Below are 15,753 nucleotides of genomic sequence, written 5' to 3' on the forward strand. Positions count from 1 at the left end.
ATTGTGTGTGTATGATGCAATGAAAAGTAAGACGTCTACAACCCGTTACAAAACTAAATGTAGTCTGGCGCTGGCCTACAAATAGTGACACTTTTTCAGTGATATACAGCTGAAGTCAACCCCGTTTCTGTTTACGACCCTCCTCCCCCATTTCGGTATACAAGTGAGGAAAAGTCTACAGACCTTTGATCTCCTTCCCTCTCCACCATCTGGTTCAACCATCAAACATTTAAATCAGTTTCAACTCTATCTTTCACATAACATTACAATACCATATTTTACAATTACATTACATTACTGTTATCTGCTTGTCTGAGCACTTTATTTTGTACTTAATTCAACGTCTATTGCACTGTTGTTGATTGTCTCGTCTAATGTCTAATGTTATGCACCTTCAGGCAAGAAAAAAAATCCTCATTTGTGTAAACATACCTGGCGAATAAATGGTTCTGATTCTGATTAAGGGACCTTATCAAAACATGGGTTTTATGATCAGGTGATAAATAATAAGACTTTTTTTTTCCTTCTCTACAGCAGATATCTATCTATCTATCTATCTATCTATCTATCTATATCTATATATATAGAGATATATATATATCTATATATCTATCTATCTATCTATATCTATATCTATATCTATATATATATCTATATATATATCTATATATATATATCTATATATATATATATATATATATATATCTATATATATATATATATATATATATATATATATATATATATATATATAGATATATATATATATATCTATATATATATTATACTCTCTCCACAGGTAATAGCTGGAGTCTGTGTGTGTGGGGGGGACACATGTAGACTTCCCGTCGGCCTATCGCTGCTCTCCTACATGCTGACGTCACACCCGGAAGCGCCGAGCTGGCTGTTTTGTTTTGTTTTGGTGGCAGCAGCATTTGGATGGGAGGCGGACGGGCGACGGACCGACCGGGGTAAGAGAACCGCTCACTAAATGGGGAGAGCACTATCGGGGATGGACGATGACGAACCGATAGCCGACGCCTGTACCATGCCGAGTTTCATGAGCGGTCTCGAGGAGGGGAGGGTGAAATTGTCCCGCAACCCGCCGACGGAAACTTCCTTCGTTGACGGCAAAGTTGAACCGTCGGCGGTCAGAGATTTGAGCCGCCGCGTCACCAGGTCCAACTCCCGGTTGTCCCTCGACGGAGGCGAGCGGTACTCGGGGGAGAGAGGCGGCGAGGATGCGAAGGGCAACAACAACAACAACTGCAACAGCGGCGGCGGAGGAGGAGAGATGAGGAGGAGGGCGAGCGCTGTCGAGATTTTGAGGAGGAATTTCGGCGTTTCGAAGTCCCCCTCTCTGTGTTTTAACACGAACAGTCGGATGCAGCGCGGCACCGAGCTCGAAACCCGCGAAGGAAACGGCCACAGCGACGTTTCGACGGAACGTGGCGAATGTAAAAAGTCGGAGCGAGAAACGGGCGACGCGGGGACACAAAACGAGCCCACCGCGAGCGACTCGACGACTTCTGACGAGAAAGGAGTCGAGCGGGTGACCGTTACGGGTCAGCAGCGACGTCATAAACGTGACGGTGACGTCAACGCAGTCGCTTCGGACGAGTCTTTTAACGCCAAAGAGCACGTCTACTGCACCGTGTATTGCACCGCGGGCGACAGCCGCCGACTACAAGACGTTGAAATCACGGACGATGAAGCAGCGGTCACGTCGGACGTGCGTCCGGACGGGGACTTGGAGATGGGTCCGAGTCCCAAACCACCGGCTCTGTACACGCTGGACGACCTGGTGGATCCTCTCGACGACGTGACCCGCCGGCTGTCCGCGGAGCAGGCCGGTGCTGAGACTGCGACGCAGCAGGGTTGCCGGGTGTGCCTGGAAGAGAAAACCATCGCACCCTTGCCCTGCTGCAGGAAGGCCGTGTGCGACGAGTGCCTGAAGCTCTACGTCAGCTCCCAGGTTGGTAGGAGAAGGGTGGGGGTTTATTTAGTGCAGCAGGGTGTCACAGTGCTAAGGCTGTTCCAGGACATGGCATTGCTGGGTTAGTCAGCAGCTGGTTGGAGTGTCCTTGAGCAGCAGCAGCAGCAGCAATAACAACAACAACACTCACAATAGTGGCACTATCTTAACTGTTTTGTTTGGCATATTATCTACTCAAAGATATGTGGCATGTGGACTGGAGAAATTCTGGGAACTGTTATAAAATATCTGGGGCTGGCTGGCGTTGAGCAACGATCAAAGGTCTAAATGAGCTCTCGGTTTCATTACATTGTTACTCAAATGTCACAGGCAAACATCTGCAGGTCTCCTCGTTTTGGCACAACAACTGTTTCTTTCCCCCTGTGAATCTAGGTCACTGACACATTCTGATCTAAAATTGGGTTGTTTTTGACAAAAAGGTTACATTGTGCGCCATTGCGGTCTTATTTAGTATACTTACTTGTGCTTTGTTCAACAAAGCCCATGTGTGTCTTTCAGCATGGCTCATCTCCTCCGTGCCTTTTATTTTGAGGTTATAGGAAATATACACAAGCGTCCCAGCAGTGCTCCATACATGGAAAGAGCAGCACTATCTATATGCAAAGTAATTCGTTATCTATGCTATAATAGGTCACAATAAGGATGCAAGGTATCAGCCACGATGCGTTCTGTTGCAACTAATGGTGCAATGGATCATAAAACTCTCAGTTATGATCCATATTGTTGTTTGATTATAGCAGCTGCTCTACAAGGCGCCAGGTTAAAATGTCCCAAAATCATTTTAAGCACTCCAAATGTTATCCTTTAATTTCACAGTTTTTTCCCTTTCATGAAAATGATAAGAAAATAAAAGATTGTATTTTTATCGATAATTACAAATCTCGTCATTAGTAGTTTTTTTTAAAATTACGTTTTATTCGTTTCTAGAGCGTGTCAGGAAAGTTTAAAAAGCTCATCATATAGCTCTAATATCCATGTTATATTCCTGTGAACAACTGAATGTATTCAAGTGTATCACCAACACTACATTTTACAAGATTACATGTGAACACGTCATGATCCAGTTATAATAAATCCAACACAACAGAGCCTGAACGCATCAAAACCTCCCGACAGTTTAGGGGGGCCGTGGTCCGTCACACCGCCTGTTGCAACAACATGTGTTTAGTGAGAGCTTCTTGTTCATTGATTCTGCTGACGAACCACAATCATAAATCAAGGTATTGAATAATAGATGAGAGATGCATTAACTTTCTTTTGATTCAGAGGAGCTGCCACAGAAAGGGGGCCTCAGCAGTGAAAGGCACGTTGTTGATCTATCAGAGCTAAAGTGTTTCAGGATGGATGTCTTTAAGTGCCTCTTTTTTTTATGGACCGGTACAATCCTCGGATCATAAACCCGGTTTTAATAAACCTGCAAGTCGTCCCTGTTACTAATTCTTGGGAGAAAGGCAGAAGTTACAATCGCAGCTCCTTGTCGCCGCTGTTTCCTGTAATCTCCTTTAATCTGTTTAGATAAAACAGTGTTTATCAGTGAGACAGACAGCATTTTGTCTGCAATTGTCTTGCTGTGATAACGAGGCCCGGATAATCACACAAACACAGAGACAAGCGACTCTGATAACAACGCTGAACTGAGATAAGGGTCGTGTAAACTGTCATGTGTGGGTGGAATTTTGCTATTCTGCCAGTGTACCGTGCTAAAACTCAGTAGGTAGAGTCAGCGTGATGTCAGAGAGATTGGAGTGTGTGTTCATGGACGGGAATTGGCCGAGCACCTTGCTCCTGGGCACTTGGGCAGATAGATGCAGGAGACCGGATTGCACTGGTTTGCGGCTGGCCATGTGTTTGAGTTAGAAATAGGGATATTGTATCGCTGACAATATAGAATATTGTGCCATAACATTTGGTGTTTCGATGTGTTTCTATTCACTGAGGAAATTAGCTTCTCTACATAATTTTTCCCCGTCAAATGAGCTCAAGCCCCATCTGTCGTGTCTTGTGAATGAATTGAAAACTGGAGGTTGTTTAACTCGCTCGCCCGTTCTGGTTCGGGCATCTTATTCGGATGCCGCCTCTCCCATGAGAGGGTTTTCTGGGCACGTCCAACTGGGAGGAGACCCCGCCCGGGAGGGAAGACCCAGGACACGCTGGAGGGATTAAATCTGGGGACGCCTCGGGATCCCCCAGAATGAGCAGGGTAATATTGCGGGGGAGAAAGGGAAGCCCGGGTCAGCCTGCTATTATACATTAGATATACAATTAGATTAAACTCCATTAGATACTGCTTCACAGGAGCGCCTCTCATCTGAAGGCAAGTGCTACGGATAGGAAGTACCACCGCGACCCGACCCCGGACTAAGCGGATGAAAATGGATGGATGTTTTTTTAACTCTATTTCGTCCTATTAATAATTTGCGTTCAAACGACAGAAGCAGAACATTTCAACCATGTGCCCTTTACTTTAAGCCATCACATTTGACTGTTTATCTATTACTTTTAGCTAACTAACATTATTTCAACACGACTGCTTATCCATTACTTGGCTTACTGTTTTTTTGTCTCAAAAATCTGCATCACACCAATTTATAATCACATATAGATGTCTGGTTTCTTTTGTCCTTTGCAAAAATATGCGGATATATATAAATATATTATTAAAACGAACGGAAGTAGACCTCAGGGTACAAATACTCCCAAGTTGGAAATGACTGCAATCTTACACAGGGCCGACTGTATTGTCTCTACACACCAGAGTCGGGCGGTGGTGGTTTTAGCTTCGTCTCAACCAACAGCCGCCACGCTACATGAGCTCCATTATTTCACTGCTTTCACAGTGTGTGTATTTGCACTTTGTGTTGGCTTCTGTTTTGGGACCCGGAAGTTCTGAAACCCCACAGAGGGTGACACCCGCAAGTGAGAGACAGATTGGCAGCTCTCACAACAACCTGTTCAACCAGTCTGGCTGTGGTGCTCGCGGTGTTTGTGTTGTGGCAACAATAACCACACATCACAGCGCTCATGCCTTTTCAGAGGATACATTTTCATTATCTTGTAACAGGCTTTTAGTCTGTGTGTGTGTTTAGTGTGTGTGCTGGGTGTTACACCGTCAGAGGCTGATGCTATTGTTCTTGGCTTTCTGTCGGCTGTCATTTCACACACACAGACTTAAATGCCTTATCATGTGTCCGCACATCTTCAGGCCATCAAAGCCAGTAACACCAGTTGTGCAGAGAAAGAGACAGAAAGAAGATATGAAATGAGGAAGAGAGATGCCCTGGGAGGAAAGAAAGACAAAGAGAGCTAGATGGTGAATGAAGTATGATATCTCATGTATAGCTTTGGTTTGGATTGAACACACGCGTGAACTTAATGATGGAGGACTATAGTAAGATCATGAAGTAGTGCACACTAAAAGCGAGAGTATGACTTCATAAAATGTCCCTGAAGGTGGTGAATTATTATTTCATGTTGTATGTTTTATGTTTATTTGGATTCCTTTGAAATGTGGGATGTTACGGTTGTTGTTTTTAACAGATTGTGTGTGGATGAGGTCCACGAAATGACTGCCGAGCACTTGGTGTGAAGTAGCTAATGTGTGTCTGTGTGTGCTTTGACACATATTAACTTCCACTCTACGCTTCCTCCTTCAGCCTTCCCTTCGTCTACCTTTTACTTCCTCTAATCTCGGGTAAATTATTAACCATATTTCCCATCAGTGGTGTGAATTCACTCCACACGTAGATTTGGTTCTGAACGTCACTAAAAAGGCGGAGAGAGATTGGCATTTTAGAGTCAATTTTACACAACCTCTTTGTCTTATTGCAGACCTTTTTAATGTGTTTGAAACAATTTGAAGTCGAACAAACGTTTGTCATGTTTCTCCAGGTGCGAGTGGCCAAATCGTACATCGGCTGTCCGATCCCAGAGTGCAGTGGCTACCTGGATGAGGGAGTGGTGATCTCCCATTTAGCCAACGAGGACGTGGCGAAGTATCGTTACTTCTTGGAGCTGAGTCAGCTGGACTCGAGCACCAAACCCTGCCCCCAGTGCAGCCAGTTCACCTCCCTAAATGGGAACAACAGCAACCGCACGGAGCACAAGTACAAGGCAAGAGGACGGTTCCAATACGCCGGCGACACATCCGGAAATACACAAGGGAAAAAAAAATGTAATCCCACTTCCAGCTAGTGTGTACGATTTAAAAGTAACTCAAGCGTGTGTTTGCTTCCTTCTGTCTCCCGCTTCAGATCCAGTGCAGCAATTGCCAGTTTGTGTGGTGCTTCAAATGCCACGCGCCATGGCACAACGGGGTCAAATGTCGCGACTACAGGAAAGGAGACAAGCTGCTGCGAGGCTGGGCGAGTGTCATAGAGCACGGGCAGAGAAACGCCCAGAAGTGTCCACAGTGTCGGGTAAGGATCCAAGTCGTCACGATGTTGTTTGTTCTGCCGTAGAACAACACGGCCGCCGTGGGACACCGGAGGCGGCTGCGGGTCAACGGAGGGAGGTTTTGACGGATGGAGGGTGGAATAAATGTGGATGAATAAATCAATGGAGGCGACGAGAGGCATGAGAGTCGGCGCCGATGATGGATGGGGAGCTGGAGAGAAGTAGAAGGATGCTCAAATTTTGATGCGCGTGTTGTAGCACGCTGGAGCGAGACGCATAGACAAAAAATGATGACGTCTCCGCTGCAGGAAAAACAAATCTAGATAGACTTACTGGCAACTCTCTCGCGGTCATAACACAAGCCTGGTCTCATTACGACCAAGTTAGTCCATGCGATATTTAATTTGACTGTCAGGAGATGACTAAAACAAGACATAGATTAAGCTAATTACCGGTACGTGGGAACTGTTTCCTCGCAGCGAGCAAACACTCTCCATCTGCGTTTGTCGCTGAATTTCTGCTCTGGAAGCAGGAGGGGGAGCGGATCCTGTTTGACCGGGACGCCGGTAAATTGGTGTCCCGCTGTGTTTAGTTGGAAAAGAGGCTGAGAGCAGCTGTACTTAATGCCCAGTTTGTAGAAAGACTGCTCGCTGCTGCGGCAGCCAAATAGAAAAGATCCATTAAGTGGACCGCTGAATGCAGCTCAATAGATGCTGAACCAGATGCTTATAGTTTTCCAGTTTGAAAACGAGAGTGGTGAACTCTGCTCGTGTTGCATTTTAGTGCCGCGAAGACCGGGAAATTGTTCACATTTCACAATGAAGTGAGCTGATCTCGAGTCTGGATGGAGAACACGATGACGCAGACAAATTGAGACCCAACCAAAATGAAGAGTGGAAGAACTTAACACATGTAGCTCTTTATTAATGTAATAATAATATATAAAATAAATATCTTCTTCTTTTCCCCCTTACATCTTGCCTCATCTACTTCTGTAGATTCATATCCAGCGTACGGAGGGATGCGACCACATGACGTGTACGCAGTGTAACACTAACTTCTGTTACCGCTGTGGAGAGCGCTACCGGCACCTACGGTTCGAATCTTTTACTGTTTTTGTTGTCGTTTTGTTATCAGACTGACTCCTCCTCCTCTTTCATTGTGACGATCTCATTCAAATTCAAAAACGTTTTCTTGTCAGGTTTTTTGGGGACCATACATCAAACCTCAGCGTGTTTGGATGCAAGTATCGCTACCTACCTGATAAACCTCACCTGAGACGGCTAATTAGAGGGTCAGTCTGTGGTAAGTGTGTGTGTGTGTGGAGAAAGAAATGCACTTTTTTAACCACAGTTCCTCGCCATCCTATCGCCGTGGCTCTGGTGATGGCAACTACAGTAATGCTGCGTTCAAACCAAACTTGCATTACTCGTGCCTGAAAGGGGGCGTGGCTTATCTCCGTAAAAATGGCATGCAAATTTTTCACCCGAGTTGAAATTACCGTCTGTACATTGACTTTGCGTGTAATCTAATCGCACGTCAAATGCACGTCAAGTGAGCGTGTCACTTTGGTCCAAATTAAGACATCTCATATTCATGGTGCCCAGAGGATGAATCCTACTGTCTCTGGTGATCCTCTGCCTCCAGCACCGCCATCAGCGCGACATTTTATTGTGTCCAATACTTTGGTTTGTGACTAAATACCTGCAAAAACTAATGATATTCCCATAAGCTTTGTTACTTGATTTTAATTGCCAACTGTTAGTACGCGAACGCTCCGCACTAAGACGTGAACATTGTGAGCGTTATACCTGCTGCTAAAGCACAGCTGTGCCTGTATCCCGCCTCAAAGAGACTTGCAGGGCTGCAGCATACAGTCAGGAATATTGAGTTTTACATGAATACAGCTGCATATTCACACTTTGACAGCTGCTGTGTCTTCTGCCTTCAGGCACTGATTTGCAAAAGACAACTTTGGTTAGATTCAGCGAGTTGTTTGGCAAAGAAGCACTGTGAAACTTTCTAGTCTCCCCACAGTCCCTCAACCTGCTTTTTTTTCTCTAATCTGCTTTCGTAAGTGTTATTCTGCGTTGCACAGAAAATGCCCGTGACCCAAAATAAATCAGCGTCACCACGCTTGCACTCTGCTGTGGATTATAACTGTAGATTAGAGAGCGATAGAAGAAGCAGTGGAATAGTTTTTTTTTTTTCTTTTTTCTGCCGTGCACTTGATTAAAAACCTTCCGTCGAAAATGTGTTGTTGCCGCTCTGTCCCATCTGACGGACATTAAGTTACCTCCTGATTGCAGCGGCGGTGAACGCTTCCATATTAAAGTCTGCACTTGCAAAGGGGCCCCTGGGGAAAGCTTTATAACGAAGTGTGAAATCATCACATATCAGATTATGTTAGTTCTAATTATCCTTTCACAGTTCTCGAATGCGTGCACCAGCAAAGCCTCCAGGAAGCTGAACTCTTGATAGATTTGTTTAACTTTGCTCTCCATGACAGCCACAGCGAGTTACGTCTGCAGGGCGCCTGCTGAATTTGGAGCTAATTTGTCCCTCGACGAGAACCACTTAGCCATTAAGGCTCCCGCCGCTGTCGTCACGCCACGGACTGTTAGCGCCGCAGATCCTGCACGTAATGAGGGACATCTTAATGTGGGTGGAGAATTTATGTCCCCCCTGAAAGTATGCGCAGCATTCATTGTCCTCCACAGCCAGCAAATTGATGCACTGGCGGCCAAACATCTTGAATATTTAGCGGCGATACATAAAATTTTAAGCAAACTGTTACAAGACAACACATGAATTTTGAATTGTGCAATTTCTATTCCAACTAAAAGGAAAATGTATTAATTATGGATGATTATTGTTCTTCTCCTCTCTCTCTCTCTCTCTCTCTCTCTCTCTCTCTCTCTCTCTCTCTCTCTCTCTCTCTCTCTCTCTCTCTCTCTGCAGCCTCTAAGGTGTTAATAGCTCCAGTGGTCATTTTGCTGGTCCTGGTGTTCGGAGCTCTCGCACTGGTGATAGGTAACACAACTATACACATGAACACACACACACACACGCACGCACGCACGCATGTTAATCAGAGTGAAGCTCCGGAAAGAGAGAGAGAGAGAGAGTAAACAGCTAAATGGTTTGATTAAATTACAGGTTCACAGTCTGTGCAACAACACAATCGTGCTACAAACTTTATTGCAAACACACACTCCCATACTCAGTTATACTTCCTCCTGCAGAAGAGTAAAACTCTTCTTGTTTTTTAAATGCCAAATCCAGATTATGACCCTTCTCTTCGGTGGCTTTTACTTCCTGAAACTACGTTGACTGATAATGCGATCCTACTGCTCCCTCCGAGCACTCTGTCAGCCAGTATTGTGAACTTTTGATGCCTCAGTTGAACTGTAATTAGTGTTAATCTCTTCCCCGTGTCTGTGCGTCTGACGGATGATCCGCTGCGGGGCCGGCGTTTAGCGTCATTTATTTCCATCGTTGTTAGAATCAGTGTCGCGCTGCTCGCTCGCTCCCTCTTTCAGCTCAATTCATTTCAAAATATACCAAATGTGAAGGCAATGTGCCAGAAGATGGAATAATCAAATCAAGTCCATATAGAAAACTCATCAGAGCTTAATATTAATAGATAATTCCACATTAATGAGTCGCTAATTTAAATGTGTATAATTACACATTCTTCTCCCACTTGCAGCCTTCATCTCTACAACCGCTTTCTCTTTCTGCAGGTTTGGTAGTTTTCCCGGTCTACTATGTGTGTAAGAGGAGAAAGAAGCAGCGCACGCAGGTGTTCGGAAGCTGGATCTGACGGGAAATCTCTCCCTCCCTTCCCTGCACTCCATTCCAGACCACGCGACACACACACACACACACACACACGCGCACACACCGCTGGAAAGACGACGCCCGCATCTCCCCGGGGACGAACACGCCAGCCTGAGTCACGGCAGAAGTCTTGAGGGCGACGTCACAAGATTAACGAAGGAAATTAGATCGCGAGCCATGGGAAATGGACACAGGAGGCGGTGCCCGGATGATCGCGCGTCGTCACGTCGAGAATGTTTGTGCCGCCGCTGCGGAGAGGAAACGCTGGATATTCGAGTATAAAAGGACAAAAACAAACACAGCAGATTAAAGTGAAGCAAGCTCTGGCCTGAGTGCTCTTCACTCGATGGAGGTGGGTGTTTGAATCCCCTTAAATTTAACAAACTATTTTAAGCCGAGTACTTTCTCTCTGGCCGCCTCCAGTCTCGGGACACATTACAGGAAGTGTCAACAGTGCACGTTTGCAAGCTTTGCACTCTCCCCGTCACATATTTAACCACGGCCGTTTTGTTTACGCCCGCACCTGCGACAATGTTGGAGGAGAGCGGGCTTGGAGCTCGCCAGTGAGCCTGATGCGCTGACACATTGTTGTACTGATATTGTGAATGAAGGAAACTTTAAACGCTGACTGCTGGGAAACAATAGGAAGAGCTCACAGATTAATACCGGAGAAATGGGAGGAAATATCTTCCTTGTTTGAACTTTTGCAAAAGTTTCAGCAGTCATTTGGGAAAAAATGCAAAATGGAAACTGAATTTAGGGCCAAGCCATGATGGAAAAGTCAATTCTCACAGACGCACACGAGCTGGACATTAAATTAGTTCAATGTTCGTCGGCTGGAACCTCAGTTTTCACTGGATATTGAGTCTTGGACAAGCACACACTATTCAAAATAATACGACGAGACTTTGGTGGATGCAAAGATTCAGCTATTGTTGGCTGACCTGGTTGACCTTGACTGATCTCAAGTTTTTTGCTGGAAGATTTTAAAGTTGGGTTGTGTGTGTGTGTGTGTGTGTGTGTTGTACAGGGTGTGGCCTGTACAACTACTTGTACAGGCCACACCCACCATAGCGTTAAAAAAAAGAAGGATGTCCTGTTTGGCAAACACATAATCAGCCTGCTAATTGCTAAAGGAAATATTGGAAAGTGGTATTTTGGCAAAGCTTCCATTGTGATCCGTTGAGGTTCTCCATCACCTCTTCCCCCCCCACCCATCGGTCCCTGACTACCTCCCCTTTCCTTTCGGTCTCTGCCCTGGCGGGGACAGCGGCTCGCTCACCCGTCGCCTCTGCCGCGCCCACACACTGTATGCCAGTATCTGCATCATCAAAAAAAAAAAAAACAGCCGCTGTGCGCCAATTGTGCCAAAACAAAACGCTGAATGTGGCGGGACAAAACGGGGGGACCCGGGCCCCTTTGTTGGGTTTCTTTGTTATGGTTTTTCAGGGGTTGCTTGTTGCAGAGGTTTTGGGTGCTGATGCTGACAGCGTGTACTGGAGTCTGCATGAAGAAATAGACTAAGAGGCAGCGTAAGATTGTAAGAATATGCATTAGATAGTGTGAAGCTGCTGAGGATTAAATTGACTGAACATACTATCAAGCAAGTGGTACATGTAGAAAAACAAGTATTTAAGGTTTTACTTTTAATTTCTATGTCGTCTGGGTGGTGGTTTGCTTGAGAGCGAAACAGGGTGTTTTATTGTTTTAAAGAAATGAGGGTATCATCAGGCTGCTGCGCTGCGTAGATGTGTGCCAGAATACATTTGAATGTTAATTATTAGGTGTTCAGGTTTTTCAACGTTTTTAAGAATTGATTTTTGAGAGTTTTGTATCGCGTCTGATTTTATTGAAGCGACGAGAGAACCGGCTGTCTCACTTGAGAGTTTGGATCGTGACGTGGTGGCTTTTAACGTACACAAACTTAACAGGCAACAAACCGCGAGAAAGCACACACACACACACACACACACACACACACACACGAGGAGTGCTGCCAGCAAACGGGAGATTTTCAAGAGCTTTAGAGGTCGTCACCTGACAGCAGCCAGCTTCATTTACCCTTCTATCCGCTCCCCCCTGCTGCCAGTCCTTAGTTTCGGAAGTGAGTGTGCGTCCGCACAAAAATCATCCAAATTGGATGAAACGGACAGGACGCTTTTGAAGGATCTGATACGTGACAATAGCATCTGCGGCGCACGCTGTGGACTAGTACAAGATGTTTCCACAACACTCTGTGCGTGTGTGTGTGTGCATAACGGAGTGATCTATCATGAGACTATTATGAAGATGTTTCCAGGAAAACACACCAAAAAAAAGACAAGGAGAAGCACAATATTATCTGCACATAGAAGATGCTACAACAAGAAAGGAAAAAAAGATGTGCAAAGATAAAATGATAAAACGTTCACTGGAAACAAACGCGCAATGAAGATAGAGCTGGGGTTTCAAGAGTGTTGCAGCGGATTTCATCACTGAGTCGTCGCTGAAACACAAATTTAAAGCATGAAGGAGAAGCAGAGTGGATGTTCATGCATGTTGTTACATCGTTGGCTTCTCTTTATCCCGGAGATCTACACCTGGGAGTTCATAAATACCAGCTGTCAAGTACAGTGATGGTTCCTGTAGGTCACAGAGACTATATATATATATATATATATATATATATATATATATATATATATATAGCTTTACAGTAGGTCCTGACTCTGGGTTCGAATCCACTCTCAGGGACTTCTTTGTTCACTCTGTTCAACCACAGAAATGGCTGAACAGCAGCGTTGGCCCAGAGCTGCTTAGCCACCATGTTTAAATCCAGTAAAGTCAAAACACTGTAGTTGTCAAAAAGAGATCCAAACATCCCAGTGACGCCAACGATTCCCCGTCTCACTCTGCTGTATTGTGAGCGTCACTTTTGGTGTAACGGGGAAGACAAAAATTATGATACAATCGACTTAACAATTGTACACGTGCATCATAAGCGTACCAGTTGTATCTAACTGCTCAGCTGGTACGACACTGACATGCTGAATTCCTGCTGTTTTTGTTCATTTAAATGAAAGATGACTGACTTGTCTGAAGGACATGTGTACTTCCAAATTATTTTCAGCACAGAGATGCATCAGCCGAGTGAAAAAAGTTTAATTTACTGTGGCTACATATTACTTTTTAATTATGCAGTTTGCATTGCATCACCTCTGAATTGGTCCTTTGTTTTAGCTCAGTGCCTAAAAATGAACACATGGCCTCTCTGACAGTCAATGAATCATTTGCATCATTTAAAAAGTAATGATACCAAATATTTTGTCAGACAAAGTCCTTTTTTTGCTGACGAACAGTCATTATAAAATATATATTTGCTCTCCCTGGTCACACGGCTAGCAGTAGGAATGTAAAGGAACAATAACAGGATGGTCTTGGTGCTGCTCGGCCCCTGACATCTGCTTTCTGTCACGTTAATACATGTGCACGTGTGTCGATCCCGCTCACGCTAAGACGCCATTATTGCTCTGTTTTGTTGTGGTATTCCTTCGTATTACCAATGGATCATTTCTGTAAACACTAAGCGACTGTTTGGGTAAAGCTAAACATGCAAAAAAAAAAAAAAAAAAGTGGCACTGTATCAATTAAGTCAGTGACATGGGAGTTATTTTTGGCCGATGTATTTTCTTTGCTGGGGCGTATTGGCTGGCTGATGCCCCTGGCCTTTTTCTTTTTTTTTTGTCTTACAATCCCAGTGATATTGACATAAATATGCAATAGTGCCTTCACAGCCATTATAGATCAGGGTGTGCCAACCTGTGGTTCACGGCCCCTGCGTGACTCCAAAGATTATGTGTGAATACAGCGAAAGCAAAGTGTAATAAATCACAATGTGGGGCTCATAATGTCATAATGTATGAGAAACTATATATATATATATATATATATATATATATATATATATATATATATATATATATATATATATATATATATATATATATATATATATATATATATATATATATAGTGTGTTACCCCAACACTGGATAATGTATAGTGAAATCAGGCCCTTTCATAGGAATGTGTTTTTAAATAGCTAAAAATTAAACCTCTAACATTTTACAGGTAACCACATTACAGGTTCTACTAAGCTACTTCCCAAATACTCATCGTTTTGCACAAGTTTAACTGTCACTTTATTTTGGCTGACACAAAACCTCACTCTTTGTACAGATTAGAAAAAACGAGCAGCAGCACGTCAAGCACTGTTTCAAACATGATTCTTGTATTGACATTTGTCATTTTCACGGGACAAAATATTGTGAGTTAATGTCAACTCAGGAGGCCGGTGAGTATTTGTTTCTCTGTTCAACATCAGGATTGGTTTTCACCTTCTTGACGCGCAAACCTGTCAATACGTCACTTTGCTTTCAAAGAAATGTCTTCGACTTGACAACTGATTCTTCCACCTGCTGCCTCCGTTAAAACATGTCTGCTGATATTGTTGTTATTGCTCACTTTGCCAGGCACAAATGTTTTCATCTGAGGATCTGATGAGGAATAAACTAAACTGGGTCAAATGCCAAAATGTTTGACTGCTTTGTCTGATAACGACGTGTTCTCTCTGTTGACAGGTTTGTCTGATATGTTTGAATGTTTTTGAGCTTTACAAACTGAATGAATGTCTGTCTTCCGGTCTGTTGAATCAACTTCTCTTTTTTTTTAAATTTGCAACCACTGCTGTGACTTCAGCTTTATGTCAGCAGGTGTCACAAGTGCACCGCGGGAGGCTAGGCAACCTAGATTTATTGGTCAAGATTACTTTAAGGATTACTATTAAAAAACTATTGTTAAATATGTTAAAGTTAAATTGCAAATAAATAATGGAATTTATCAAACAAATGTGATTCCTTTACAATCCTTTAATATTTAATCCCTGTATTGTTATTATTATTATTATTATTAGTAGTAGTAGTAGTAGTAGAATTTGTTGTTTAAGATTAAAGCTGCATGCAATAATACAAAGACAGGCATTGCATAGGAGGGTTGAATGGAAACATTGGTGGAAAGTACATTCATCTAAGTACTGTGCCTAACCTGAGTACAATTTCCAGGTTCTTTTTATTTTGTGATGCTTCACATTAAATACACTGCAGAGTGAACTTGCTCTGCAGCATATCCATTAAACCTTTGGCACCTAAAAGACATTTCAATTGTGTTCATTTAGTAAGTTTATAGACTGCTTATATTGAAATATTTATTCACCGGTGTATTTGCTACTTCTACTCAAATTAAGGATCTGAATTCCTCCTCCACCGCGGACGAACGCACTTATAAATAATCTAATTTTCGTATTTCATGCGTAAACTGACTCTTGCTGTGTCCGGTGAGAGCAAATTTTCCTGTCAAGCGACATGTCCAGTTCGTGAATTATGCAAATTTCGAAGGCACGAGCGCCCATTGGCTCGTGTTCCAAGCTCCGCCCAGAGAACTGACCCAGCGCGTGACACCCGGAGGAGCCCGAAGAGGCACAGCGC

At 43.8% G+C, this 15,753-nt stretch overlaps 1 protein-coding gene across 2 annotated transcripts; it reads left to right on the forward strand.

Moving 5' to 3' along the window:
• Positions 1 to 930: 930 nt before the first annotated feature.
• rnf217 (ring finger protein 217) lies at positions 931 to 10,578 on the forward strand. 2 transcript variants are annotated; one of them, XM_068577159.1, is made up of 7 exons: positions 931 to 1,975; positions 5,885 to 6,106; positions 6,247 to 6,411; positions 7,387 to 7,484; positions 7,590 to 7,693; positions 9,350 to 9,421; positions 10,101 to 10,578. In XM_068577159.1, exons 1-7 carry the CDS (start codon positions 992 to 994, stop codon positions 10,166 to 10,168), a joined length of 1,713 nt encoding a protein of 570 aa, XP_068433260.1. In that variant the 5' UTR covers positions 931 to 991; the 3' UTR covers positions 10,169 to 10,578. The 2 variants fall into 2 exon arrangements, with proteins under 2 accessions (XP_068433260.1, XP_068433259.1); XM_068577158.1 differs by having other exon boundaries at positions 10,135 to 10,578.
• The last annotated feature ends 5,175 nt before the right edge of the window (positions 10,579 to 15,753 follow it).

This window comes from Clinocottus analis, unplaced genomic scaffold (genome assembly GCF_023055335.1).
Source record: "Clinocottus analis isolate CAN_PGR_092001 unplaced genomic scaffold, fCliAna1.0.p SCAF_15, whole genome shotgun sequence".
Lineage (NCBI taxonomy): Eukaryota > Metazoa > Chordata > Actinopteri > Perciformes > Cottidae > Clinocottus > Clinocottus analis.

Bases quoted from the DNA above. Each gene is read 5' to 3' on its own strand.
- rnf217 (XM_068577158.1), top strand. From the start codon at position 992: ATGGGGAGAGCACTATCGGGGATGGACGATGACGAACCGATAGCCGAC. The intron at 1,976-5,884 runs GTTGGTAGGAGA...ATGTTTCTCCAG, and splicing joins AGCTCTACGTCAGCTCCCAG to GTGCGAGTGGCCAAATCGTA. The intron at 6,107-6,246 runs GCAAGAGGACGG...CTCCCGCTTCAG, and splicing joins GCACGGAGCACAAGTACAAG to ATCCAGTGCAGCAATTGCCA.